Consider the following 27,483-nt stretch of genomic DNA (forward strand, 5'->3'; position numbering starts at 1 on the left):
GTATTGGCTCGAGGGCTTCGTCGTCAAATTGTGGCAGCAGCTTGCACTTGGGGTAACTTTTGGTAGGTCGCTCATGGCCGTACTCCTAAGCGGCCAGGACCTTGGTCCACCTTTCATTGAGCGTATCATGTTCAGCTTTGAGCTGCTGCTGTTTCTTTTTCAGGCTCCGTGATGTGGTGATGAGTTGTCGCTTGAAGCATTCCTACTTGAGGGGTTCCTCTGGGACGATAAAATCTTCGTCACCGAGGCTAACATCCTCCTCGGAGACTGGCATATAATTGTTGTCTTCCGAATCTTCGTGATCAGCGTGTTCGGGACTATACCGACCCTCCTCCCTCTCATCCTGTTTGGATGTGGGCTCGACGGGGTCTTCGGGATCTTCGGCACTATCTAGGGTGTCATTATCTCTGGTGCCGGTATTGCTATCCTTTGCTCAATGCGATCTTGAGCGGCGCCACTGACATCAACACTTTGGTGGTTCATCACCAGGCTTGTCCTCATCGGGGCTCTGATTATCCTCATCATCCTTTTTATCGGGAGTGTCCACCATGTATACATCATAGGTTGAAGTGGTCGTCCAGCACCCTTTGATGGGTGGCGCTTGGCCTGATTCGGCGTCGTCATCGTCGTCCATACTAGCAATGTCCTCGGACGCGTAGTCCAGCATGTCGGTTAGATCCTCGATAGTGACTATTAAGTGGGTGGTGGGCGGGTCACAAAATTCCCCACTCCCAGCCTCTGGCCCATGCTGAGTGCAGCTCGGAGGCAATGGTTCTGTAATGGCGAGAGATCGCACCAAACCCAGTACTTCATCCAAGGACGAAAGCTGGGTGAGAGCCCGCGGATCTGTAGGGCTAAGTTCGGTGACAAACACCTGATCAGGTTTGATCAACGCAGGCTTTGATAGTTCGGAACCATCATCTAGAGGCGAGTCAAAAACTGCATCTGGGTCTCCGGTCGGAAATTCCATGGTAGAAGAGAGTCCAGCGGGGGTGATCCCTTTGTCCTTAGACGTTGCTACCCGCTCTGGATCTATGACTGAGACAGTTGTGAGTGTCGACCCCTGGACGAGATCTAGGAGCGGATCTGAAGAGCTTCCTTTATGGGGACAAGGGGCGGCAGCCAAGGCTGCGAACCCCTTGAAGACCAGAACTCCTCGAATATCGGCGATGTAGTTCAGGTTTCCAAACCTGATATGGCAGTCGGCGGCATAATTGTCGACCTGCTTGAGGCGGCGGTCGAGTTGGCACGAAGCACAAAGCCGCCGAACACAAAGATCTGTCCGGGGAGAAAGTTTTCCCTAGACGCAGCATCATTGTTGGTGAAGAGGTGAGCCATCAATCCTTCTGCCGACGATACAGTGGAGCTCTCAATGAAAGCACCAATATCGGTGTCAAAACAGCATCTCAGGTAGGGGAGCCCAAGTTGTATGTCTGAGGACCAATGGTAACAATGATGAAAAGGACACAGTGTTTACCTAGGTTCGGGCCCTCTTAATGGAGGTAAAACCCTACTCCTGCTTGATTATATTCAAGGAATAAAGAGATTACAATAGTTGATCTACCTCGAGATCACAATGGCTAAACCCTAGCTTGGCTAGCCTATCAACATTGTGATCCTGCCTTCGATCTAACCCTTCGGTTTATATAAACACCAGAGGGGCTTAGGGTTGTACAAAGTCGGTTTATCAGAAAGGAAATAGTATATCCAAACACCTAAACTTTCCATCCACGAATACGGGAGTCCCCACCGGACACGAGAGGTGGTCTTCTTCTTGTATCTTGACGGCCCACTAGTCCGGCCCATATCAGACAGACCGGACGCCCAAGGACCCCTTGGTCTAGGACTCCCTCAATGAATGACTTCCATCGAAAGAGTACTATACGTGGAGAGGCTGACAGCTGGGTGCACGGCCGCAGCAAGGAAATGCCTCCTTATTACGCGGAAAATAATGATTCCTCCACCTGACAGCAAGGACCCACTGGACGGGCCACCGTATTTCACAAAAAAATGTTTCCCCCTGACTGCTGGGACCCACCAGCTACATCTTCGCACGCAGGGAAGTGCCTGACAGTCGGAACCCACCTAGTTGAAGCATACGTAGCATTGTCATTCTCGTCGTGAACGTGTACGTACATACGATCGGTCTGTCTACAGGCTGCAGCGATGAACCGTGGTCGTGTAAGGAAGGGCCCGTGTCGTAGTATAGGTGTGCACGTGTCGTAGTAGAGGCGCGCACGTAGCATGTCAGTCCCGTTAATATTGTGTACACGTGCATACAGCCAGGGTGCAAGAAAGTAAATATGGCCACGTACATACATACAGGTGGGGTCTCGAACGCCTGCTCGCGCATATGTACGACCAGGGCTCGTGTACATGGCTGGTCGGAATGGAGAAACTGCTCGTCGTGTTCTCGGGAGCCAACCGGCTAGGACGGAACAACCGATCGAAACGAGGCCTAGTGTACCGAAGAATGGAGGAAACGGCCTTGTGTTTGACCGGCCATGGTCAAAATGGGATCCTGTTCATCGGGAGGGGTCTGGCGTACCGTAAACTGGAGGAAACAGACTTCTCTTGGACCTCCTACAGGTCGAAACGGGGTCATGTTGATCGGGGGGTGTGGCATACCGCAAAACGGAGGAAACGGACTTGTGTTGGAGCGCTACGGTCGAAATGGGGGTCATATTCATCGGGAGGGGTGCGGCGGACCGCAAAACAGGACTCCACGGGATACTATTCATCTCCACCGTCGACTGCCTCCACGGACGATTGTTCATCCAACGTCGACCTCCTCCAGCCTCCACCTGCGACTGTTCATCCACGGCATCTCCCCTCCTGCCTCCACCAGCCACTATTCACCCACGGGCTCCTGTTCATCCAGCCTCCACTGCTCCTCCACTGGCTACTGTTCAACCAGCCCTCTCCACGGGGTCCTGTTCAACCACCCCTCCATGGGCTACTGTTCATCCAGCCCTCCACCGGCTACTGTTCAACCAGCCCTCCACGGGGTCCTGTTCATCCATCCCTCCGCGGGGTCCTGTTCATCCACCCCCAACCGGCTCGATCGATTGGGGTCATGTTCATCCAGCAGCAACGACCTCTACTATCACGGGTTCCTGTTCATCCAACCCCCCACCGGGAACTGTTCATCCAACCCCCCCCCCCAACAACACTCACTGTTCATCAAGGGAAGGAGGCAGCAGGTTCGATCGGCTTCGGTTAGCAGCAGTAGCGAAGGAATCACTCGAGTTCAGTTAACAGCAAGGGATAGATCGGTATTAAGTAGCATAGCTAGTGCAATCACTCGGGTTTAGTTAGAGCCCAACGCCTCGCTCGGGTTCAATTAGAGTGCAACGCCTCGCACACACGCGCGTACATGTACGAGAGAAACGCGCAAACCTCCATGCATTGCTCGGCCCCTACCACCCACCGTAACCGAGAACTTGATACGTCTCCATCGTATCTATAATTTTTTATTGTTCCATGCCAATATTCTACAACTTTTACATACTTTTGGCAACTTTTTATACTATTTTTGGGACTAACATATTGATCCAGTGCCCAGTGCCAGTTCCTGTGTGTTGCATGTTTTTTCTTTCACAAAAAATCCATATCAAACGGAGTCCAAACGCAATAAAAACTAACGAAGATTTTTTTGGAATATATGTGATTTTTGGGAAAAAGAATCAACGTGAGACGATGCTCGAGGAGTCCACGAGGTAGGGGTGCGCCCTAGGGGGTAGGGCGTGCCCCTGACCCTCATGGCCACTCCGTAATGCGGTTGGGGCCCTTCTTTCGCCGCAAGAAAGCTAATATCCAGATAGAAATCGTGTTAAAATTTCAGCCCAATCGGAGTTACGGACCTCCGAGAATTTAAGAAATGGTGAAAGGTCAGAATCTGGAAGCGCAGAAACAGAAGGAAACAGAGAGAGAGAGAGAGAGAGAGAGAGAGAGAGAGAGAGAGAGAGAGAGAGATCCAATCTCGAATGGGCTCACGCCCCTCCTCCGCCATGGAAGCCAAGGACCAGAGGGGAAACCCATCTCCCATCTAGGGGGGAGGTCTAGGAAGAAGAAGAAGAAGAAGAAGAAGAAGAAGAAGAAGAAGAAGAAGAAGAAGGGGGGTCTCTCCCCCTCTCTCCCGGTGGCGCCGGAATGCTGCAGGGGCCATCATCGCGACAACGATCTACACCAACAACTTCATTGCCGGCATCACCAACTCTTCCCCCCTCTATGCAGCGATGTAACACCTCTTCTACCCGCTGTAATCTCTACTTAAACATGGTGCTCAATGTTATACATTATTTCCCAATGATGTATGGCTATCCTATGATGTTTGAGTAGACCCGTTTTGTCCTATGGGTTAATTGATGATCATGATTGGTTTGAGTTGCATGTTTTATTATTGGTGTTGTCCTATGGTGCTCTCTGTGTCGCGCAAGTGTGAGGGATCCCTGCTATAGGTTTTGCAATATGTTCATGGTTTGCTTATTGTCTACGCTACGTGAGTGATGGAAACACAAACACGGATAATTGGGTTATGGCGTATGGGAATAAAGAGGACTTGATACTTTAATGCTATGGTTGGGTTTTATCTTAATGATCTTTAGTAGTTGTGGATGCTTGCTAGAGTTACAATCATAAGTGCATATGATCCAAGAAGAGAAAGTATGTTAGCTTATGTCTCTCCCTCATATAAAATTGCAATAATGATTACCGGTCTAGTTATCGATTGCCTAGGGACAAATAACTTTCTTGTGACAAAAAGATCTCTACTAAAACTAACTTAGTTGTGTCTTTATCTAAACAGCCCCTATCTTTTATTTACGTGCTCTTTATTATCTTGTAAACCTATCCTATCACACCTACAAAGTACTTCTAGTTTCATACTTGTTCTAGGTAAAGTGAACCTTAAGCGTGCGTAGAGTTGTATCGGTGGTCGGTAGAACTTGAGGTAATATTTGTTCTACCTTTAGCTCCTCATTGGGTTCGACACTCTTATTTATCGAAAGAGGCTACAATTGATCCCCTATACTTGTGGGTTATCAAGACCTTTTCTGGCGCCGTTGCCAGGGAACAATAGCGTGGGGTGAATATTCTCGTGTGTGCTTGTTTGCTTTATCACTAAGTAGTTTTTATTTTCTGGTCTAAGTTGTTTTCTATCTTTAGTTATGGGTAGGAAACGCAAAATACCAAAAAATTAGGTGTACTTGCTACTCATGGAGTGGGGAACCTCCTAAAACCCTCGATGCTCATTATGTGAAAGATATTATGCACTACTTTAATAATCCTCAGAAAACCCCATTCAATTATGTAATGGGAGACACGTTGGATCAACGTGAATACTTTATGGATTATCGCTTGACTCAAAAAGGGAAACTGTTATGGGATCAAATTCATATGTTGCATTGGTATGCTTGGGAGTTTGGCTTGAGATATGATTATACTTGTTGCTCTAGGATGAAGGCTCCACACCTTCCCTTTTCATGCAAATTTAATGATAATGAAACCTTGGCTTCTTATGCTAATGGTATATATGATTACTATGATGTGGAATGAATAGAAGAATTTGTTGCTTTTATGGGTGCTTATGAAATTGAATCTTTCTTTAAGTATGAAGCTTTTGATGATGATATTATAGGCCTGAAAGTTTGCTATACTTAAATATTGCTATGAGAATTATGAATACAATGCCGATATTGAAGTCTTTATTGAGAAAGTCTCCGCTGTCCAAGAAGAGATTAATATGTTGCAGGTATCTATGGAAGAAGAATTTGATGAAACTGTGAGCTCATTGGATGAAAGAGATGATGAGGAGAGCGAAGAATAAAAGGAGGAAGAGAGGATTAGCTACCCATGCCCACCTTCTAAGGAGAGTAACCCTCCAACTCATACATTGTTTAATGTCCCTTCGTTATTACCGAAGGATGAATGCTATGATAATTGCTATGATCTCGTTGATTCATTTGAAATATCCCTTTTTGATGAACTTGATAATTGCTATGCTTGTGGCCAAGATGCCAATATGAATTATGCTTATGGAGATGAACTTGCTATAGTTCCTTATGTTAAGAATGAAATTGTTGCTGTTGCACCCACACATGATAGTCCTATTATCTTTTTGAATTATCCAAACTACACTATATCGGAGAAGTTTGTTCTTATTAAGTATTATATTGATGGGTTGCCTTTTACCGTTGCACATGATGATTTTGATGAATATAATATGCATGTGCTTGCTTCTCCTATTTGCAATTATTGTGAGAGAGAGGAACTACATCTCGGCCTCTCTATGTTTCCAATACGATAAAATTGCAAGAAACTGTTTATACTATGCATTGGCCTTTACTTTGTGTGCATGAATTGTTCTTTTATGACATGCCCATGCATAGGAAGAGAGTTAGACTTTGTCATTACATGATATATGTTACTTTGTGCTCACTACTAAATTACAAATTATTGTTAATTAAAATTGGCTTTGATATACCTTGGGATCTGGGTGGATCCATTACTTGAGCACTATATGCCTAGCTTAATGGATTTAAAAAAAGCGCTGACAGGGAGACAACCCGGAAGTTTTAGAGAGTCATTTATTTCTGTTGAGTGCTTTTATAAAGTTTAAAAACAAAAAAAATGAAGTGGGGAACCTAAAAAATTTCAAAAAGAAAAGTGAAAGTAAGAAGGACAAGCATTGTTGAAGTGGGGGAGCTCCCTAAACTTGTTCAGGCTCATGGAAACTTTGCAAATCTTGAATTACAGAAACTTTTTTCAACAAAAATAATTATCCCCTTGTAAAAAAAATTTGTATTATAAAAATAATGTGCCAAGATTTGCCTTTAGGATGATTAGATTGCTTGTTTGGTATGTGTAATGGAAAAACAGAAACTTTGGCTGTAGCGCGTGAATTTACATTTTTTACTGGAAAGTCAAAAGGTTATGAAACTTTTTGCACAGTAATTATATACAAATTGTTTGTTTTTTTTCCTAATTTTTTAGAATTTTTGGAGTTACAGAAGTATGGTAGATGTTCAGGTTGCTACAGACTGTCCTGTTTAAGACAGATTTTGTTTTTGATGCATTGTTTTGCTCATTTTAATGAAACTATCGATTTTATCGGTGGTATAAGACATAGAGAAGTTATAATACAATAGCTACATTACAAAAATAAAATATGAATGAGTTTGCAACAGTACTTAAAGTGGTGATTTGTTTTATTATACTGACGGATCTCATGAGGTTTTTTAAGTTCTGTGTGATTGAAGTTTCAAGTTTTGGGTGAGATCACGATGAATGAAGGAATAAGGAGTGGCCAGATACTAAGCTTGGGGATGCCCGAGCCACCCCAAGGTAATATTCAAGGACTCCCTAGCAACTAAGCTTGGGGATGCCCCGGAAGGCATCCCCTCTTTCTTCTAACGATCATCAGTAATTTTACTTAGAACTATATTTTTATTCCTCACATGATATGCGTAAATCTTGGAGCGTTGTGTGACTTTTATTTTTATTTTAGTAATGCACCATGCTGGTATGAGATAGTCCTTGGTTGATTTGTAGAATGCTTCATGCAGTTCACTTATATCTTTTGAGTATGGCTTTATAGAATGCTTCATGCTCTTCACTTATATCATTTCAAGTTTGGATTGCCTGTTTCTTTACACATAGAAAACCGCCATTTGTAGAATGCTCTTTTGCTTCACTTATATTTGGTATAGCGTGGGCATATCTTTTGTAAAAAGAATTAAACTCTCTTGCTTCACTTATATATATTTAGAGAGATGACAGGAATTGGTCATTCACATGGTTAGTCATAAAATCCTACATAAAACTTGTAGATCACTAAATATGATATGTTTGATTCCTTGCAATAGTTTTGCGATATAAATATGGTGATATTAGAGTCATGCTAGTGAGTAGTTGTGAATTTTAGAAATACTTGTGTTGAGGTTTGTGATTCCCGTAGCATGCATGTATGGTGAACCGTTATGTAACGAAGTTGGAGCATGAGGTATTTATTGATTGCCATCCTTTGTGTGGAGGTCGGGATCGCACGATGGTTAGCTCCTACCAACCCTTCCCCTAGGAGCATGCGCGTAGTACTTTGTTTTGATAGCTAATATAATTTTGCAATAAGTATGTGAGTTCTTTATGACTAATTTTGAGTCCATGGATTATACTCACTCTCACCCTTACATCATTGCTAGCCTATTCGGTACCATGCATTGCCATTTCTCACCTCGAGAGTCGGTGCAAACTTCGCCGGTGCATCCAAACCTCGTGATATGATACGCTCTGTCACACATAAGCCTCCTTATATCTTCCTCAAAACAGCCACCATACCTACCTATCATGGCATTTCCATAGCCATTCTGAGATATATTGCCATGCAACTTCCACCATCATCATATACATGACTTGAACGTTCATTGTCATATTGCTTTGCATGATCGTAAGATAGCTAGCATGATATTTTCATGGCTTGTCCTTTTTTTTGATATCTTTGCTACGCTAGATCATTGCACATCCTGGTACACTGCTAGAGGCATTCATATAGAGTCATATTTTGTTCCAGTATCGAGTTGTAAGTAAATAAAAGTGTGATGATCTTCATTATTAGAGCATTGCCCCATGTGAGGAAAAATAAAAGAGGCCAAGAAGCCAACGAAAAAAGAGGCCAAAGAAGCCAAACAAAAAAAGAAAAGAAAGAAAGAAGAGAAAAAAACAAAAAAAGAGAGAAGGGGCAATGCTACTATTCTTTGCTACTATCCTTTTACCACACTTGTGCTTCAAAGTAGCACCATGTTATTCATAGAGAGAGTATCCTATGTTGTCACTTACATATACTAGTGGGAATTTTTCATTATAGAACTTGGCTTGTATGTTCCGATGATGGGCTTCCTCAAATGCCCAAGGTCTTCATGAGCATGCAAGTTGGATGCACACCCACTTAGTTTTCAGTTTGAGATTTCATACACTTATAGCTCTAGTCATCTGTTGCATGACAATCCCTACTCACTTGCATCAATATCGATTGATGGGCATCTCCATAGCCCATTAATTTGCCTAGTTGATGTGAGACTTTCTCCTTTTTTCGTCTTCTCCAACACCACCATATTCTATTCCACCCATAGTGCTATGTCCATGGCCCATGTTCATGTATTGCATGAAAGTTGAACAAATTTGAGAATACTAAAGTATGAAACAATTGCTTGGCTGAAACCGGGGTTGTACATGATTTGAATATTTTGTGTGATGAAGATGGAGCATAGCCAGACTATATGATTTTGTAGGGATAACTTTTTTGGCCATGTTATTTTGAAAAGGCATGATTGCTTTATTAGTATGCTTGAAGTATTATTGTCTTAATGTCAAATGATAGACTATTGCTTTGAATCACTCGTGTCTTAGTATTCATGCCATGATTAGATTACATGATCAAGATTATGCTAGCTAGCATTCCACATCAAAAATTATCTTTTTTATCATTTACCTACTCGAGGACGAGCGGGAATTAAGCTTCGGGATGCTGATACGTCTTTGTTGTATCTATAATTTTTGATTTTTCCATGCCAATATTCTACAACTTTTACATACTTTTGGGAACTTTTTATACTATTTTTGGGACTAACATATTGATCTAGTGCCCTGTGCTAGTTCCCATTTCTTGCATATTTTTTGTTTCACAGAAAATCCATATCAAACGAAGTCTAAACGCAATAAAAACTTACAGAGAATTTTTTGGAATATATGTGATTTTTGGGAAAAAGAATCAACGCGAGACGATTCCCGAGGAGTCCACAAGGCAGGGGGCGCGTCCAGGGGGTAGGGCGCCCCCCTGACCCTCGTGGTCACTCTAATATTGGAATAGAAATCTTGTTAAAATTTCAGCCTAATCGGAGTTACGGATCTCCGGGAATTTGAGAAAGGGTGAAAGGCCAGAATCTGGAAGCGCAGAAACAGAAGGAAACAAAGAGAGAGATCCAATCTCGGAGGGGCTCCTGCCCCTCTGCCGCCATGTAAGCCAAGGACTAGAGGGGAAACCCTTCTCCCATCTAGGGGGAAGGTCAAGGAAGAATAAAAGGAAGGGGGCTCTCTCCCCCTCTCTCCCGGTGGCGCCGGAACACCGCCGGGGCCATCATCGTGACAACTATCTACACCAACAACTTCACCGCCGTCATCACCAACTCTCCCCCCCCCCTCTATGCAGCGGTGTAACACCTCTTCTACCCGCTGTAATCTCTACTTAAACATGGTGCTCAACACTATCTATTATTTCCCAATGATGTATAACTGTCCTATGATGTTTGAGTAGATCTGTTTTGTCCTATGGGTTAATTGATGATCGTGATTGGTTTGAGTTTCATGTTTTATTTTTGGTGTTGTCCTATGGTGCTCTCCATGTCACGCAAGCGTGGGGGATCCCCGCTGTAGGGTTTGCAATATGTTCATGGTTTGCTTATTGTCTGTGTTGCGTGAGTGATAGAAACACAAACACGGATAAGTGGGTTATGGTGTATGGTAATAAAGAGGAATTGATACTTTAATGCTATGGTTGGGTTTTACCTTAATGATCTTTAGTAGTTGCGGATGCTTGCTAGAGTTCCAATCATAAGTGCATATGATCCAAGAAGAAAAAGTATGTTAGCTTATGCCTCTCCCTCATATAAAATTGCAATAATGATTACCGGTCTGGTTATCGATTTCCTAGGGACAAAAATTTCTTGTGACAAAAAGCTCTCTACTAAAACTAACTTAGTTGTGTCTTTATCTAAACAGCCCCTATCTTTTATTAACGTGCTCTTTATTACCTTGCAAACCTATCCTATCACACCTACAAAGTACTTCTTGTTTCATACTTGTTCTAGGTAAAGTGAACGTTAAGCGTGCGTGGAGTTGTATCTGTGGTCGATAGAACTTGAGGGAATATTTGTTCTACCTTTAGCTCCTCATTGGGTTCGACACTCTTACTTATCTAAAGATGCTACAATTGATCCCCTATACTTGCGGGTTATCAGAACTCCCTGATATTTTCCTCGCCCTCACTTCTACCACGGTTTTTTCCGTCATGGACGGCCCAAGGAATGTCATGCAGCTGCATCTCCGGCCCACCCAGAACGAAAAGCCCATTTTCTGTCATGATTTTTTGTCATAGAAGTAGGAGCCCACCACATCTATGATGATAGCGGGTTTTGTCACAATTATCATCATAGAAGTGTCATAAGCATGACAGAAAAAAATTCGTTCGGCCCAAAATGTCACGGATGTGTCTTTTTTTGTAGTGGAGGGCCCAGAGGTACCTCTCTGATACTCGGAGTGACAAATCCAATCTCGATCTATGCCAACCCAACAAACACCTTCGGAGATACCTGTAGAGCATCTTTATAATCACCCAGTTACGTTGTGACGTTTGATAGCACACAAGGCATTCCTCCGGTATCCGAGAGTTGCATAATCTCATAGTCAAAGGAATATGTATTTGACATGAAGAAAGCAATAGCAATAAAATTGAACAATCAATATGCTAAGCTAACGGATGGTTCTTGTCGATCACATCATTCTCCTAATGATGTGATCCCGTTCATCAAATGACAACACATGTCTATGGTTAGGAAACTTAACCATCTTTGATTAACAAGCTAGTATAGTGGAGGCTTGCTAGGGACACGGTGTTTTGTCTATGTATCCACACATGTATCAAGTTTCCGGTTAATACAATTCTAGCATGAATAATAAACATTTATCATGATATACGGAAATATAAAATAATACTTTTGTATTGCCTCTAGGGCATATTTTCTTCAGTCTCCCACTTGCACTAGAGTCAATAATCTAGTCACATCGGCATGTGATTTAACACCAATAGTTCACATCTTTATGTGATTAATACCCATAGTCACATCACCATGTGACCAACATCCAAAGGGTTTACTAGAGTCAGTAATCTAGTTCACATCGCCATGTGATTAACACCCAAAGAATACTAAGGTGTTATCATGTTTTGCTTGTGAGAGAGGTTTAGTCAACGGGTCTACCACATTCAGATCTGTATGTATTTTGCAAATTTCTATGTCTATAATGCTCTATACGGAGCTACTCTAACTAATTTCTCCCACTTTCAATACATATCCAGATTGAGACTCAAAGTCATCTGGATCGGTGTAAAAGCTTGCATCGACGTAACTCTTTACGACGAACACTTTTATCACCTCCATAACCGAGAAATATTTCCTTAGTCCTCTTAGGTAACTAAGGATAACTTTGACCGATGTATAGTGATCCACTCCTGGATCACTATCGTCCCCCCTTGCTAAACTCATGGCAAGGTATACAACAGGTTTGTTACACAACATGGCATACTTTATAGAACCTACAGCCGAGGCATAGGGAATGACTTTCATTCTCTCTCTATCTTATGCCATGGTTGGGCTTTGAGTCTTACTCAACTCCACACCTTACAATACAGGCTAGAACTCCTTCTTTGACTGATCCATTTTGAACTCCTTCAAAATCTTGTCAAGGTATGTACTCATTGAAAATCTTATCAAGCGTCTTGATCTATCTCTATAGATCTTGATGCCTAATACGTAAGCAGCTTCACTGAGGTCTTTCATTGAAAAATTCTTATTCAAGTATCCTTTTATGCTATACAGAAATTCTATAGCATTTCCATCAGCAATATGTGATCCACATATAATATCAGAAATGCTACAGAGCTCTCATTCACTTTCTTGTAAATACATGCTTCACTGTAAGTCTGTATAAAACCATATGCTTTGATCACCTCATCAAAGTGTATATTCCAACTCCGAGATGCTTGCACCAGTTCATAGATGGATTGCTGGAGCTTGCACACTTTGTTAGCACCTTTAGGATTGACAAAACCTTCTGGTTGCATCATATACATCTCTTCTTTGAGATATCCATTAAGGAATGCAGTTTTGACATCCATTTGCCAGATTTCATAATGTGGAAATTTCTAACATGATTCTGACGGACTTATATGGGTGAGAAAGTCTCATCGTAGTCGACTCCTTGAACTTGTCGAAAACCTTTTGCGACAAGTCGATCTTTGTAGACATTAACATTACCATCAATGTTAGTCTTCTTCTTGAAGATCCATTTATTCTCTATGGCTTGCCGATCATCGGGCAAGTCAACCAAAGTCCACACTTTGTTCTCATACATGGATCCTATCTCAGATTTCATGGCCTCAAGCCATTTATCGGAATCTGGGCTCATCATCACTTCTTCATAGTTCGTAGGTTCATCATGGTCTAGTAACATGGCTTCCAAAAAAGGATTACCGTACCACTCTGGTGCGGAATGTGCTCTAGTTGACCTACGAGGTTCCGTAGTAACTTGATCTGAAGTTTCACGATCATTATCATTAGCTTCCTCTCTAGTTGGTGTAAGCATCACGGGAACGGTTTTCTATGATGAGCTACTTTCCAATTCGAGAGAAGGTACAATTACCTCATCAAGTTCTACTTTCCTCCCACTCACTTCTTTCGAGAGAAACTCCTTCTCTATAAAGGATCCATTCTTAGCAACAAAGATCTTGCCTTCGAATCTGTGGTAGAAGGTGTACCCAGCAGTTTCTTTTGGGTATCCTATGAAGACGCACTTCTCCGATTTGGATTTGAGCTTATCAGGCTGAAGCTTTCTCACATAAGCATCGCAACCCCAAACTTTAAGAAATGACAGCTTAGGTTTATTGCCAAACCACAGTTCATATGTTGTCGTCTCAACGGATTTAGACGGTGCCCTATTTAACGTGAATGCAGTTGTCTCTAATGCATAACCCCAAACCAATAGTGGTAAATCAGTAAGAGACATCATAGATCGCACCATATCCAATAAAGTACAGTTACAACATTCGGACACACCATTACGTTGTGGTGTTCCAGGTGGCGTGAGTTGTGAAACTATTCCACGTTGTTTTAAATGAAGGCCAAATTCGTAACTCAAATATTCACCTTCACGATCGACCGTAGAAACTTTATTTTCTTGTTACAATGGTTCTTCACTTCACTCTAAATTTTTTTTAACCTTTCAAATGTTTCAGACTTGTGTTTCATTAAGTAGATATACCCATATCTTCTCAAATCATCTGTGAAGGTCAGAAAATGACGATACATGCCGCATGCTTCAACACTCATCGGACCGCATATATGTATTATTTCCAATAAGTCATTAGCTCGCTCCATTGTTCCAGAGAACAGAGTTTTAGTCATCTTGCCCATGAGGCATGGTTCGCAAGTATCAAATGATTCATAATCAAGTGATTCCAAAAGCCCATCTACATGGAGTTTCTTCATGCGCTTTATACTAATATGACCTAAACGGCAGTGTCACAAATATGTTGCACTATCATTATCAACTTTGCATATTTTGTCATCAATATTATGAATATGTGTATCACCACGATCGAGATTCAATAAAAATAGACAACTCTTCAAGGGTGCATGACCATAAAAGATATTACTCATATAAATAGAACAACCATTATTCTCTGATTTAAATGAATAACTGTCTCGCACTAAACAAGATCCAGATATAATGTGCATGCTCAACGCTGGCACCAAATAACAATTACTCAGGTCTAAAACTAATCCAAGGTAGATGTAGAGGTAGCGTGCCGACGGTGATCACATTGACCTTGGAACCATTCCCGACGCGCATCATCACCTCGTCCTTAGCCAATCTTCATTTAATCTGTAGCCCCTATTTCAATTTATGGATATGAGCAACCAAACTAGTATCAAATACCCAGGTGCTACTACGAGAATTAGTAAGGTACACATCAATAACATGTATATCAAATATACCTTTGTTCACTTTGCCATCCTTCTTATCCTCCAAATACTTGGGGCAGTTCCGCTTCCAATGACCAGTCCCTTTGCAGTAGAAGCACTTAGTTTCAGGCTTAGGTCCGGATTTGGGCTTATTCCCGGGAGTGGCAACTTGCTTTCCATTCTTCTTGAAGTTCCCCTTCTTTCCTTTGCCTTTTTTCTTGAAACTGGTGGTATTGTTAACCATCAACACTTGATGCTCCTTCTTGATTTCTACCTCAACAGCTTTGAGCATTGCGAAGAGCTCGGGAATTGTCTTATCCATCCCTTGCATATTATAGTTCATCACGAAGCCTTTGTAGCTTGGTGGCAGTGATTGGAGAACTCTGTCAATAACACTATCATCTGCAAGATTAACTCCCAGCTGAGTCATGTGATTATGATACCCAGACATTTTGAGTATGTGTTCACTAACAGAGTTATTCTCCTCCATCTTGCAGCTATAGAACTTGTTGGAGACTTCATATCTCTCAACTCGGGCATTTGCTTCAAATATTAACTTCAACTCCTGGAACATCTCATATGGTACATGACGTTCAAAACGTCTTTGAAGTCCCAATTCTAAGCCGTAAAGCATGGCACACTAAACTATCGAGTAGTCATTAACACGCGAATGCCAGGCATTCACAATGTCTGTAGTTGCTGGAGGGGGTGGCACACCTAGCGGTGCATCAAGGACATAATTATTCTGTGCAGCAATGAGGATAATCCTCAAGTTACGGACCCAGTCTGTGTAGTTGCTACCATCATCTTTCAACTTAGCTTTCTCTAGTACTGAACCGATAGTCACTTTGCTTGCAAGGCTTCTTATGATGTGCATTACCGAGAGGGCCCAGAGATACCTCTCCGATACTCGGAGTGAAAAATCCCAATCTCGATCTATGCCAACCCAACAAACACCTTCGAAGATACATGTAGAGCATCTTTATAATCACCCAGTTACGTTGTGACACTTGATAGCACACAAGGCATTCCTCCGGTATCCGAGAGTTGCATAATCTCATAGTCGAAGGAATATGTATTGGACATGAAGAAAGCAATAGCAATAAAATTAAACGATCAATATGCTAAGCTAACGGATGGGTCTTGTCCATCACATCATTCTCCTAATAATCTCATCCCTCTCATCAAATCACATGTCTATGGTTAGGAAACTTAACCATCTTTGATTAACGAGCTAGTCTAGTAGAGGCTTACTAGGGACACAGTGTTTTGTCTATGTATCCACACATGTATCAGATTTCCGGTTAATACAATTCTAGCATGAATAATAAACATTTATCATGATATAAGGAACTATAAAATAACTACTTTATTATTGCCTCTAGGCCATATTTCCTTCATTATATATGTGCTACATTCACTAAAATTTCAGGTTTTAAGCACTCAACTATGGCAATTTGTCGTTGATACATATGACAACTTACAACTCTTTCGCACTAGGTCATGGCAGAAAAGGACCATGGCATCTTTAGGAATTATTTTCTCTAGACCATGGTAGTTTGAATAACCAAATGCCCAACTATTCCCATGTGTCCCATACAAATTCCAAAAAATGTTGCTCTGTTACAATCATTTTTCCCAAATAAGTTGCCATGTTGTTTATAAATAAAAATGGATGCTTCATAGTTGCCATGACTATCATGGGGTGTTTCTCAAGTTGCCATGGCATTTTTCAGTGAACACCGAAAATCAACATTCCCAAAATTGTTTTTCATAAGAATATATCATGGCATTGTGTGTTTTGGTGTCATAACTTGGGATGATTCATGAAGATAAAAAATATGTGTTTGTTTAATCCTTTTTATGGGTTGGTTCGACACACAAGTTTATGAGTTTAAAGGTGGTTCGGTAATAAAAATCATGGTAATTTTTGTTATTCTCTACCATGTTTTATATATAGTTTTTGCCAAAGTTTTGCCTTGTTTAAGACTGTTAGTTATAGTTCATGACAAAAAAAATTAGAAAGTTTTTCTGAAAACCATGGCATTTTTTGTAATTTGCCACGGCATTTTTATTAAGAGAATGGCATTTTTACTACTAATAGCATGGCATTTTATTATTAAGAGCATGACATTTTAATTTTTGAATCATGGTAATTTATTTTTGTGTGATTGTTTTGACAAAGAAAATACACAATATGGCAACTTTAATTTTTTTATCATGGCATTTTTATTATTAATAGCATAGCATTTTTACTATCAATAGCATGGTTTTAAATAGTAAGAGCATGGCATTTTTAATAGTAGATCATTGGCATTTTCATTATTAATAGCATGATATTTTAGTTTTATTAACAGTGTGACATTTTAATTTTTTGAGAGCATGATATTTTTATTATCAAGTGTTCTGTTTTTTGTTTTCGGTCTTTTGGTAGATTTTTTTTATTTCTGTTTTTTTCCTGATTTTCGTGAGAAAAGTTCATCCAAAGTACTAACATGGGATCTAGTTTGAAAGATCTTGATGTGAGAAATTCAACAATGAAAACGGTTCATGATTTTGGACGCACGGTCCAAGAGATGAAACGTTTTGGAAACCCAAATCTAAAAAAAAACTCACAGGTTGTAACAAGTGACGCCATGCGGTGTGTCACTTTTCAGCACCAAAGAAGGTGAAAATGATATTTACAAAGAGTATCCTTATGGATTTTTTTTAGAAACACCTGTAATTTTATTCATGCTCATAACAATTACAGGTACACTAATTTAGACCTAAGATCCAAGAAAATACAAAGTAACTCCTATGGCTAAGAATTGCAATGAAATCTCTTTAAAACACCTTCTTCACGGTATCAATCTTTGCTCAAAGAAATACTCCAAAGACTTCGATAAAGAGGCTGTAACTGGATTGGAGCAACGATGTTGTCACTCTTTCACATGCATGAACATTACCAATAATGATTTTTGAAAGCGCCTTGAGTCGCCCATCCAAAAAGATGGGAAGCCTTGATCGATGAACGTACTTGGGCCGATAATAATCCCTTAGAAATGCATTCCGTCGAATCACTATATCTTCATCATGATGTTGATATAAGATTTCACCTCCACAAAGAATCAGTACCCCTATGTAGTGATTCGTCGGTACGTGAGCAACGGAGCTAAAGCCCATTTGTAGTGTTGGATTTGCAAGGCCCGTTGTAGATCTACTCTTCAGGACTGGGCGGACCGAGCCCTGATCCGAGACCACGTGGTCGTTGGTGAGGCTGGAAGAGTCCGTGTAAGTGATTTTTGTTTCGCGTACAATGCATACGTGCGACGTGCGAAAATGGTTGGCGACTTCCCCATGGAGCACGTACAGGGTCGCGATACCTCCGGTTTACTTGTTTGTTCTCTGCACAAAGAAGTGCTCGTGTTACACGGCGTAGAGTACTACCACAATGTTGGCCGTGCATGCTTCCACGGCCTGTCGGTCGCCGGTTAGACGGTCGCTGTCTCCCGTAGACATGCGTCCGGTCGATGCGCCGTGGCGTGGTTTTGTCTAAAGTGAACGAAAATAGCGAAGGACCCCTTGACGTGACAAATTGAAGGCCCCCTCCATCGCTCTGTCGTTGATCATGTGTGAACAAGTGCGCACCTTGTTTGGTTATGTAGGCTATGATGATGGCCGCCTAGCTAGATCCGGGCAAGCCGTGGAAACTAGCTAGCCAGACAAGCCCGTTTCAGGTCCAAAACTGGAGCTAAGCTACATCATCAATAGTAATCTACGCATGCCTTGCTTCACTACATATATAGTACGTATATTTTGACATCTGTAAACCTTTTACAAATTTTGACCGAGTGTAGGGAAAATTGTCTGTATCTACAATGGATAGCCGTGGAAGAGAGAAGAAATCAGGCACAGGAGGGGACAGACTGTGTGCGGGTCTGGGCGCATAGGCGATTGGCGTGCGTGCATGTTACCCACCTTCCCTTCACTTTGCCGGCAGACAGTAACCCAGCTGCTCTACACGTATAGTATTTCTCGTTGCTGAACTGCTCCGCCAAAGCAGCGCGGCAGTAGTAAAATGCAAGTGCCGAACGAAGGCGACAGCATAACAGCATCAACAGTCCATCACAAAGGACAATCACACACAGCAAATTTCCTATTCGCGGCCACATGGACTGCTTGCAGACACACGGCCGGAACAAAGCCCCCGAACTTAGGCCCTAATCATCCTCTCAGAGGCAGTGACCAAAACGTCGGCGACAATCACAAGCCAAAAGTAGTAGCCAAACCATACACATTTCGCGTGCAATCCTTCTTCAAAGTACACAGAAACAGAAGCATTCCAATTGATCCATGGTGTGGTTGGTGTACCCAGAACAAGTATCACTCACTATGCATTCCAAAGTACTACATTACAGATGACAACAACAACAACAACAACAACAACAGTATCACTCCATTTGAAGGTAAACTGTCAAGAAGAAGAGAATTAACCCAATCTAGTTATCCACCGAAGACCGATCGATCGATTCTTACAAAAGAATTGGGACCTCACAGGCCGAGTCCCAAGCCATATATCTACAACCCCAACATTCTATTCCATTTCAGCCTCTCTGATGATCATCAGCCAGAGCCCTCTCGCGTTCGGTGATGCTTCAAATGGCACATTCCACGCGCTTCATCAAATGAAAAAAGAGAAAACCCCATTATACTGCTTGCTTGCTGTATCCTATCATCATCATCACTCGACCTGCTCGCCGATGAGGTCGAGCCCGACGACCAAGAATGAGACCCCCTGGAACAGAAGGAAGTAGAAATGTATGCCCTGAACCGAGAGCAGGCTGCGAGCTGCTGCTGTCAAGAGGAGGAAGGAGAGTGCCAGTTCCTTCCGGTATAACCTATTGTGTTTCTTCTTTTTGGGTTTGGGTTCCGCTTTCGGGTACAATTCCTCCTTTGCTGCCAGGGAGTCGAGGTTGGGCGCGGACCCTACTCTCAGCTGCCTGGATTGCTTCTCGTTCTCGACGAGGGCGACGAGATCGCCCTCCGAAGACCGGCCTGATTTCTTTGTCACAACCCACTCGTAGGCGCTCCCGAGCTGGAACAGGCCGGAGATCATGGCGTTGAACTTGGTCACCGACATGGTGTTCTCAAACAGAAGGTAGGGGACGATGAATGGGAAGGACTTTGGGGCCGGGAGGATGTTGAGCAAGGACATGGTTGCTGGAATGTAGCACACCACCCAGGCAGGTAGCTCTGCTTCAGGAGCAAACATTGTCATTGGAAGTATGACGCAGAAGAGGGTGAATGAATAGAAGGGCAGGATCAGTTTTCGGAGGAGAAAGAAAAGGAATATCAGGTTGAATTTCTTCCAGAACCCAATCTGCAACAGAGGTAGGTGATGTCATTCAGTGCTACATAAATATATGGGGCTAAATTTTCAAAATTAAGGGTGACCATCAAGTTTAAGGATGCTGATCAAAACGATTTTTTCGCATTTGTACAAACCACACATGACCGGTTTATTTCCAGACTAATAGAGTTTGCCCCAGATTTGATAGTACTGCTATATTTGACCAAATAAACTTCATTCAAGTTTGCAAAATGTGAGGAGGCGTTACATAATGATGACCCTTGGTAAGAAGGGAATTTATCAAAGCGAGTGAGTCAAAATGTAAATCTAATTATATGATCAAAATAGAAACATTAAACAATAGGCAAGTCAAAATGATTTTAACTGACCAAACTTCAAGCAGAACAAAGTTTATAACTGTATAATTTAGTCATGAAAACTTGCAAACATACATCCTACTTGTGCTTCCTGGGAAATAATCAACCTTGTAAATATTCATCCTGCCGATGTGGCTTGTCGTGCTAATCAAATTGTACTTAGTTATCCAACTGAATGCAGCTAAAATCTTGTCACCCACAAGAAAAGGACAAACCTAAACCATGTATACTTAAAATAGAACTAAATTTTGAAGGGTGTGCTCTATATAATGCAGTTAAACTCGTATTTTTCCCTGAAAAAGAAAACTCATCTCTCAAAATATGCCTACGTTCATACCTTTGATTTGATAATGTCCACAAAGCAGAGTCTAAACAACTGCATAGGACCAGAATGCCATCGATGTTGCTGTTTTCTGTATGCTTCATATGACTCCGGCAATTCACACTGGCACTGAAAGGGAAATTTGTGTAGCACAGTTTGAATGATCAGTAAAGGTTTGAGTACCATACAGAAAAGTCATTAACCATAAGAGACATTATTCAAGTACCTCAACATCATTAAGATACAGAAACTTCCATCCCTTTAGATGTGCTCGAACAGCAATATCCATGTCTTCAACTGTCGTTCTCTCCATCCATCCTCCAGAGTCCTCGAGTGCCTTAATTCTCCACACTCCCGCGGTTCCGTTGAACCCGAAAAAATTGAGGAATGCCCCATTAACCTGCTGTTCCACCTCAAAGTGGAAGCACAGATTTATGTTTTGCAGCCTAGTTAACAAGTTCTCATCCTTGTTTACAAAAGACCACCTTGCCTGAACTAGTCCAACATCCTCTTTGCCCTGCAAGTCGCACACGCAGCTAGTCAGATGATAGAACTCTCATGGGCTCATCATCATCAGATAAGAATGCACCGCGGGAATGTGTAATTTTCAGCTATACCTTGAAATGGGGCACAGTTAGCTTCAGGAAGTCTTCTTGTGGTTGGAAATCGGCATCAAAGATAACAACAAACTCATAATCTTTCACGTAGCTGCAGTTCATGGCAGACTTGAGATTTCCAGCCTTGTAGCCATCACGAATCACCCGGTGCCGGTACAATATCCGGACACCCTCCCGTTGCCATTTCTCAACCTCCTCTCTGATAAGAGCTGAAGTCGCAGCATCGTCAGAATCATCGAGCACCTGCACCAAGAAATTCGATCTCGGCCAGTCCAGATTGCAGACAGCTCCAATGGATTGCTGATACACCTGCAATCATGCATACAAATCAAAGGGGTGAGCCAAATTTGATTCAGAATTCATCATAATTGCACAGATCAGTCAGTATTTCCATGATTCGGGATTTGTTTAAAATGAAGCCTATCTTGCCCTGGCTTTAGTACTCTAGTCGAACAAGAAGGTGTAAAACTAGACAAGCAAAACCGTGCTTTAGAAACACTCGAGCACCCCATCCCCAAAAATGAAACTCTTCAGCCCAAATACTCCATTGCGGAATCGAATCTTCAACCAAACATTTCATGATGACAACACCCAACACTCATCGTGTATGGTAGTAGTAGTAGCCATCACGTTAACCAACTACTAGGAGCTTTGGTCAAAAACAAGAGAAACCGTTTCAGTCCCAACTTGCAAGCAACACTGCAACCAAGATTGGATAACCCAATCTCAACTATCCACTGCATCCTATGGCTCTTATCTATCCACCCGTTAATTTTCGGTCCCGGGATTGCGGCTCAAATCCGAATCTTTGGATGTCTGCGACCACCAATGCGGCGGCCGGCCAGGGCGGCCGACGCCCAATCCCAGGCCGCGACCTTGATTTCACCTTCAGGCACAGAAAAAATAGCAGGCGGATAACTGGAAATTCGTTTCTTTTGGTTTTTGCAGCTCACCTCCTTCTCGTTGCACATTGGAATCTGGACGAGCACCATGGGGAACTCCCCCTCCTCCTGGGCGCCGGCCTCGACGTCGTCCGAGCCTTTGCCGGCGGCGGCGTTGGGCACGGGCCTGATCCCCCTGAGCTTGATCCAGAAGCAGCCGAGGCAGAGGATGAGGCGGTCGGCGCTCTGGATCATGAAGAGCACGACGCAGGCGTTGGTGAGGAACTGCAGGGCCGGGCCGAGGTAGGCGGCGCGGGCGCGCATCCAGGCCGCGTAGGCGGCGGCGAAGAGGCCCTCGACGGCCTCCAGGTCGGGGAGCGCGGCGAGGTGCCAGCCCTGGGCGTGCGCGGCGACGTCGGCGGCGAGGAGGAGCATGGAGAGGAGGAGGGAGGCGCGGATGAAGCCGTAGAGCCTGGTGCGCAGCGCGGGGCTGCCCCCCGGCCCCGGCGGCGCGTTGTCGGCGTCGGAGTCGGTCCGGCCAGCCGCCACCCGCCTCCGCGCAGCCGCGGCCACGGAGAGCGCGGCGGTGGCGGCGCCCGTGAGCTTCCCCGCGGCTCGGTGCGCCTTGAGGAGCAGCACCCAGGTGATCTGGCGCGCGTTCTTGCCGCGGCCGTCCTTGCCCCCCGCGGCGGGCGAGCCCGGCGGCGGCACCTCGGAGATGGCCCAGTCCGGGGTCTGCATCTTGACCACCACGGGCGTCCCCGTGACGCCGCCGGACACCCCTCCCCGCGCCTCCTGCCCCCACCACGGCGCCATTGCCGGCCCCAGACCCCAGATGCTGCCCCCTTGGCGGCTGCGGCTGTGGCTCCGGCTCCCCTCACCTCCTCATCAACACACACACACACCCCTTGAGGCTAGGCCGGAGCTAGAGGTGGACGCCAAGACGCAAGAAGAGACAGGGGCTAGAAGGAAATGGCAGGAGGAAGGACGGGGACGGATGGCAGGCAGACAGCAGCAGGATCCCACGCACGCACGGAGCGTAGCGTAGAGTGAGGCGCAGCAGCAGGGAGAGGACTGGAGGAGTGAGGAGAGGAAGAAGAAAGAAACAGCTCAGCAGCTCACCACGTCGCGGCGGGGCGGGGCGGGGGATCCAATCCAACTCCCCTCGGCTCAGCTCGGGACAAGCCGGGCCTTTATACATACACACCCCTATGATTACCACACCGCCGCGAGCTGAGCGCGACCACCACCTCCACCCGCGTAGAAAAGAAAAGAGAAGAAAATTCAGAGCTCACTTCCGCCCCTGGTTCCAGCTGGAGACCAGAGTGAGTAGGAGTGGAGGACGGCTTTTAAGCAGCTATCCCTCCGTCCATAAATAAATGAACTTCTATCTTCTATCTTTGCGATGAGTCAAAGATTTATAATTTTGATCAACTTTATATAAAAAAGTAATTATATATAACATCAGCTCGATATATTATAAAAATACATTTCAAAGTGAATCTAATGATGTGAATTCAGTGTCATAAATGTCGCTACTTTTCTCTATAAAGTTGATCAAAATTTTAAACTTAGATTTAGGACAAATTATAGTTGTACGCTTATTCGCGGGCGGATGGGTAGCTCTCAATCCTGCCCAACGCTGGGCCCGTTCATCAGCTCGATTAACGTACTGTTAACATGAAGTTGGTATAATAATCCCCACTTCCGTTGGAAAGCAGCGGCGGGATTGATTAGTTAACGTGGAAACCGTGGTGTCCTTGTCCTCGGGATCTGCAAATGGCAGCGGGGCGACGCTTCCATCCACCGCTTGCTTGGCTCGTTAGCTTAGTACTGTAGTTAGTAGAAGAAGCATGGGTAACTTGACAAGAGCTTGGTTAGTTGTAAGCTGGAAGGGAAGGGGCAGCGAGTGCAACGGGACACGTGAGGTGCGGGACTGATGAGATGATTCGTTGCGTGGAGCCAGGATGGTGTCGGTGGCGACCCCCAGCCCGGCCCACGCGTCCGTCCACCCCCATCCATCCATTCATCCACCGGTCCGGTCCGGTTCGGTTGGGTAACTTTGGCTAGGATCTCCAACGCGGACCTATAAAACAGACAATGTATTTGCCTATGGACATGTCCGCAGCGAGAGCCGGCTATCTAACCGTGTCTGCACATGTTTTAAAAAGAAATTGAACAAATTAGATGGTTTTCATGCAAATCGAATAATTTTCATTTAAATCAGACCAAATTCATTATATTTTAAGTAAACAAAAACTGACAACATTTTCGTATCCCAATCTAAACCTTCGCGGGCCGTGAGGGCATCTGTGTTCCAGGTCCTGTCTTCCCATGTCCAACAAGCTTAACGGTTGCGAGCCTCAGGAAGTGAAGCTACGAGATGGGGAGAATAGGACGTGGAATACGACCCACATTAATTAAACTCATTAAGCATCGCGTTAAGGGCAGCCAACCAACTATGCCACGTGGCGCAAGCTAGTTGGCCGCGGTGAAAAAGCTTTTGTATGGAGAAATGTTTTTTCTCTTTTTTAGATGAAGGTGATGATCCCACACATATTTTTAAATGAAGAGCTACGCAAAGTGGTGCTCGCTGGTAGGTTGCGTTGATAAAAAAAATTCTTTTCTTTTTTACTTCTTTTAAGGTTATGCTTTTAAAAATATATATTTCTAGATGGAGGCAAGGACCTCATGTATTTTTTGTGCGCAAAATTTTCTCTCAAGCGGTGCCACAAGGTGGCACCCCAACCACTAGTGAGATACCATACGTGCGCGTGTGTCATCTCCTACTCTTCGTCACCGGAGTCTACCGTGGACGGACCAGCCTCCTGGTCATTGCGGCCAAGCGCGAACCGTGCGGGCAGCGCGCCCGACGCGGAGCTGGCGACGTTCTCCGCCCGCGCATCCTCTTCATAAACATCATCATGAACAGGGCATCCCTCTCCGCCCGCAGGACATGCAACCGCCAGTGCTAAGCTCCGGATGTTGCAGGCGTTGTGGTCCATGGGCACGATGGGATTGTCGTTGGCCCACTCGCCGACGATTTATCCCTCCGTGAGTGGGTGCTTGTCGAGGAGCCGGAGTTTGTGGTGTTGTTCCTTCTGTGCCTGTCGGAACACCGATACCGACGACACCGCCTGCTTTTTTGCCATTGCGGCGTTGAAGTATGCCTGCACCTGCTCCAAGGTGAAGCCAACATGGTCTGACACTGGCGTCGACTCGTTGTCGTGCACCCCGTCCATCATCTTATCGTCATCCCTGACCTTCATTGAACTCGCCGAGGCTCTATCCAATTCGCATGGCTGGCTTGCCAGACGGCCGCAATGCGAGCCAACTACTGCTTCTGCTTTGTCAAGAGGCTCTCCCACATTACTCTACAGCTCACAGCCATAGCGGAGGTGGTGCATGGAGGAGAACCGGGAGCGGAGGTGGTGCGGTACGGATCATGCTAGGACTGGCCCCGTATAAAAGGATCGATATAGTTGACTAGAGGAGGGTGAATAGGCAACCAACAATTTTTAGCTTTTCTTTACCAAATTAAACTTTACATCAAAGTAGGTTGTCTAGATATGCAACTAGGTGAACAACCTATATGATGCAACAACAACAAGCACACAAGAAAGCAAGGGATATAACACAAGTAAGCTTGCAAAAGTAAAGGTGCGAGATAACCAAGAGTAGAGCCGGTGGAGATGAGGATGTGTTACCGAAGTTCCTTCCTTTTGAAGGAAAGTACGTCTCCGTTAGAGCGGTCTGGAGGCACAATGCTCCCCAAGAAGCCACTAGGGCCACCGTATTCTCCTCACGCCCACACACAATGCGAGATGCCGTGAATCCACTATTGGTGCCCTTGAAGGCGGCGACTGGACCTTTACAAACAAGGTTGGGGAAATCTCCACAACTTAATTGGAGGCTCCCAACGACACCACGAAGCTTCACTACAATGGACTATGGCTCCGAGGTGACCTTAACCGTCTAGGGTGCTCAAACACCCAAGAGTAACAAGATCCGCTAGGGATTAGTGGGGGAATCAAATATCTCTTGGTGGAAGTGCGGATCGGGGCCTTCTCAACCGATCCCGAGCAAATCAACAAGTTTGATTGGCTAGGGAGAGAGATCGGGCGAAAATGAAGCTTGGAGCAACAATGGAGCTTGGAGATGGAAGAGGTAGTCAACTAGAGGTAGGAGACGCCCCTTTTATAGCTATGGAAAAGATCCAACCATTATCCACAAATCCAGCCTGCGACATGCGGTACTACCGCTCCAGGAACGCGGTACTACCGCAAGGCCACGCGTTACTACCATGAGGGACCACGGTACTTCCGCGGCAGCAGCAGAGACTAGGACATGCCTGACTAAGAGCAGTACTTCTACGAGCGCGGTACTACCGCTCCCCCTTGCGGTACTACCGCAAGGCAGGAAAGTCCTAGCCTACGAAGGGCGCGGATGAATAAAAATACATCCGTGCCTACTTCCGCTGGAAAAGAAACAGTGCAAATATCCGACGCGGTACTACCGCTAGGGAGAGGTACTACCGCATGGCAGCTGAACCAGGCCGCGCGCGGTACTACCGCGCCCGAAGTGCGGTACTACCGTGGAGGCGCGGATGTAAAAAATTACATCCGCTCCTACTACCGCGAAGCAGCGGTACTAGGCATGAGAGCCACGGTACTACGACTCCAGGGGAGCGGTACTACGGTGGGCTCCCGCGGTACTACCGCGCACGACGTGCGGTACTACCGTGGGGCGCGGATGTAAAAAATTACATCCGCCCCTACTACCGCAACGCAGCGGCACTTGGCCTGGGAGCCACGGTACTACGACTCCAGAGGAACGGTACTACCGTGGGCTCCAGCGGTACTACCGCGCAGTTGCACGATACTACCGTAGGTGCTTGCGGTACTACCGCTCTAGCGAGCAGTACTACCGCAAGCTCAGCAATAGCAGCCTGGACAGTCGCAAAGAGGATAACCGGGGGATGCTCCAAAGTGCAAGGGAAAGGTGGAGACAATGAAGGAAACATGTACATGATGATTCCACTCGAACCTTTCCGACGCGGACCCCCTCTTAATAGTACGACTCTCCTATGATTCAAATCCACCAAAAAGAAACGTAGAACAACGCCGTCTTCAATAGTCTTCGAGGGGCACCGAACCGTCTTGTGC

General features: G+C 44.5%; 1 protein-coding gene across 1 annotated transcript; it reads right to left on the reverse strand.

Annotated features, from left to right (window-relative positions):
* Positions 1-19,093: 19,093 nt before the first annotated feature.
* Positions 19,094-23,553, reverse strand: LOC123070896 (probable xyloglucan glycosyltransferase 1). The gene is made up of 5 exons (XM_044494298.1): positions 22,391-23,553; positions 21,438-21,746; positions 21,047-21,337; positions 20,836-20,949; positions 19,094-20,151 (listed from the first exon to the last, which is right to left on the reverse strand). Exons 1-5 carry the CDS (start codon positions 23,132-23,134, stop codon positions 19,513-19,515), a joined length of 2,097 nt encoding a protein of 698 aa, XP_044350233.1. The 5' UTR covers positions 23,135-23,553; the 3' UTR covers positions 19,094-19,512.
* Positions 23,554-27,483: the final 3,930 nt, after the last annotated feature.

The sequence above is a fragment of the Triticum aestivum genome, chromosome 3B, assembly GCF_018294505.1.
Source record: "Triticum aestivum cultivar Chinese Spring chromosome 3B, IWGSC CS RefSeq v2.1, whole genome shotgun sequence".
In the NCBI taxonomy this organism is placed as follows: domain Eukaryota; kingdom Viridiplantae; phylum Streptophyta; class Magnoliopsida; order Poales; family Poaceae; genus Triticum; species Triticum aestivum.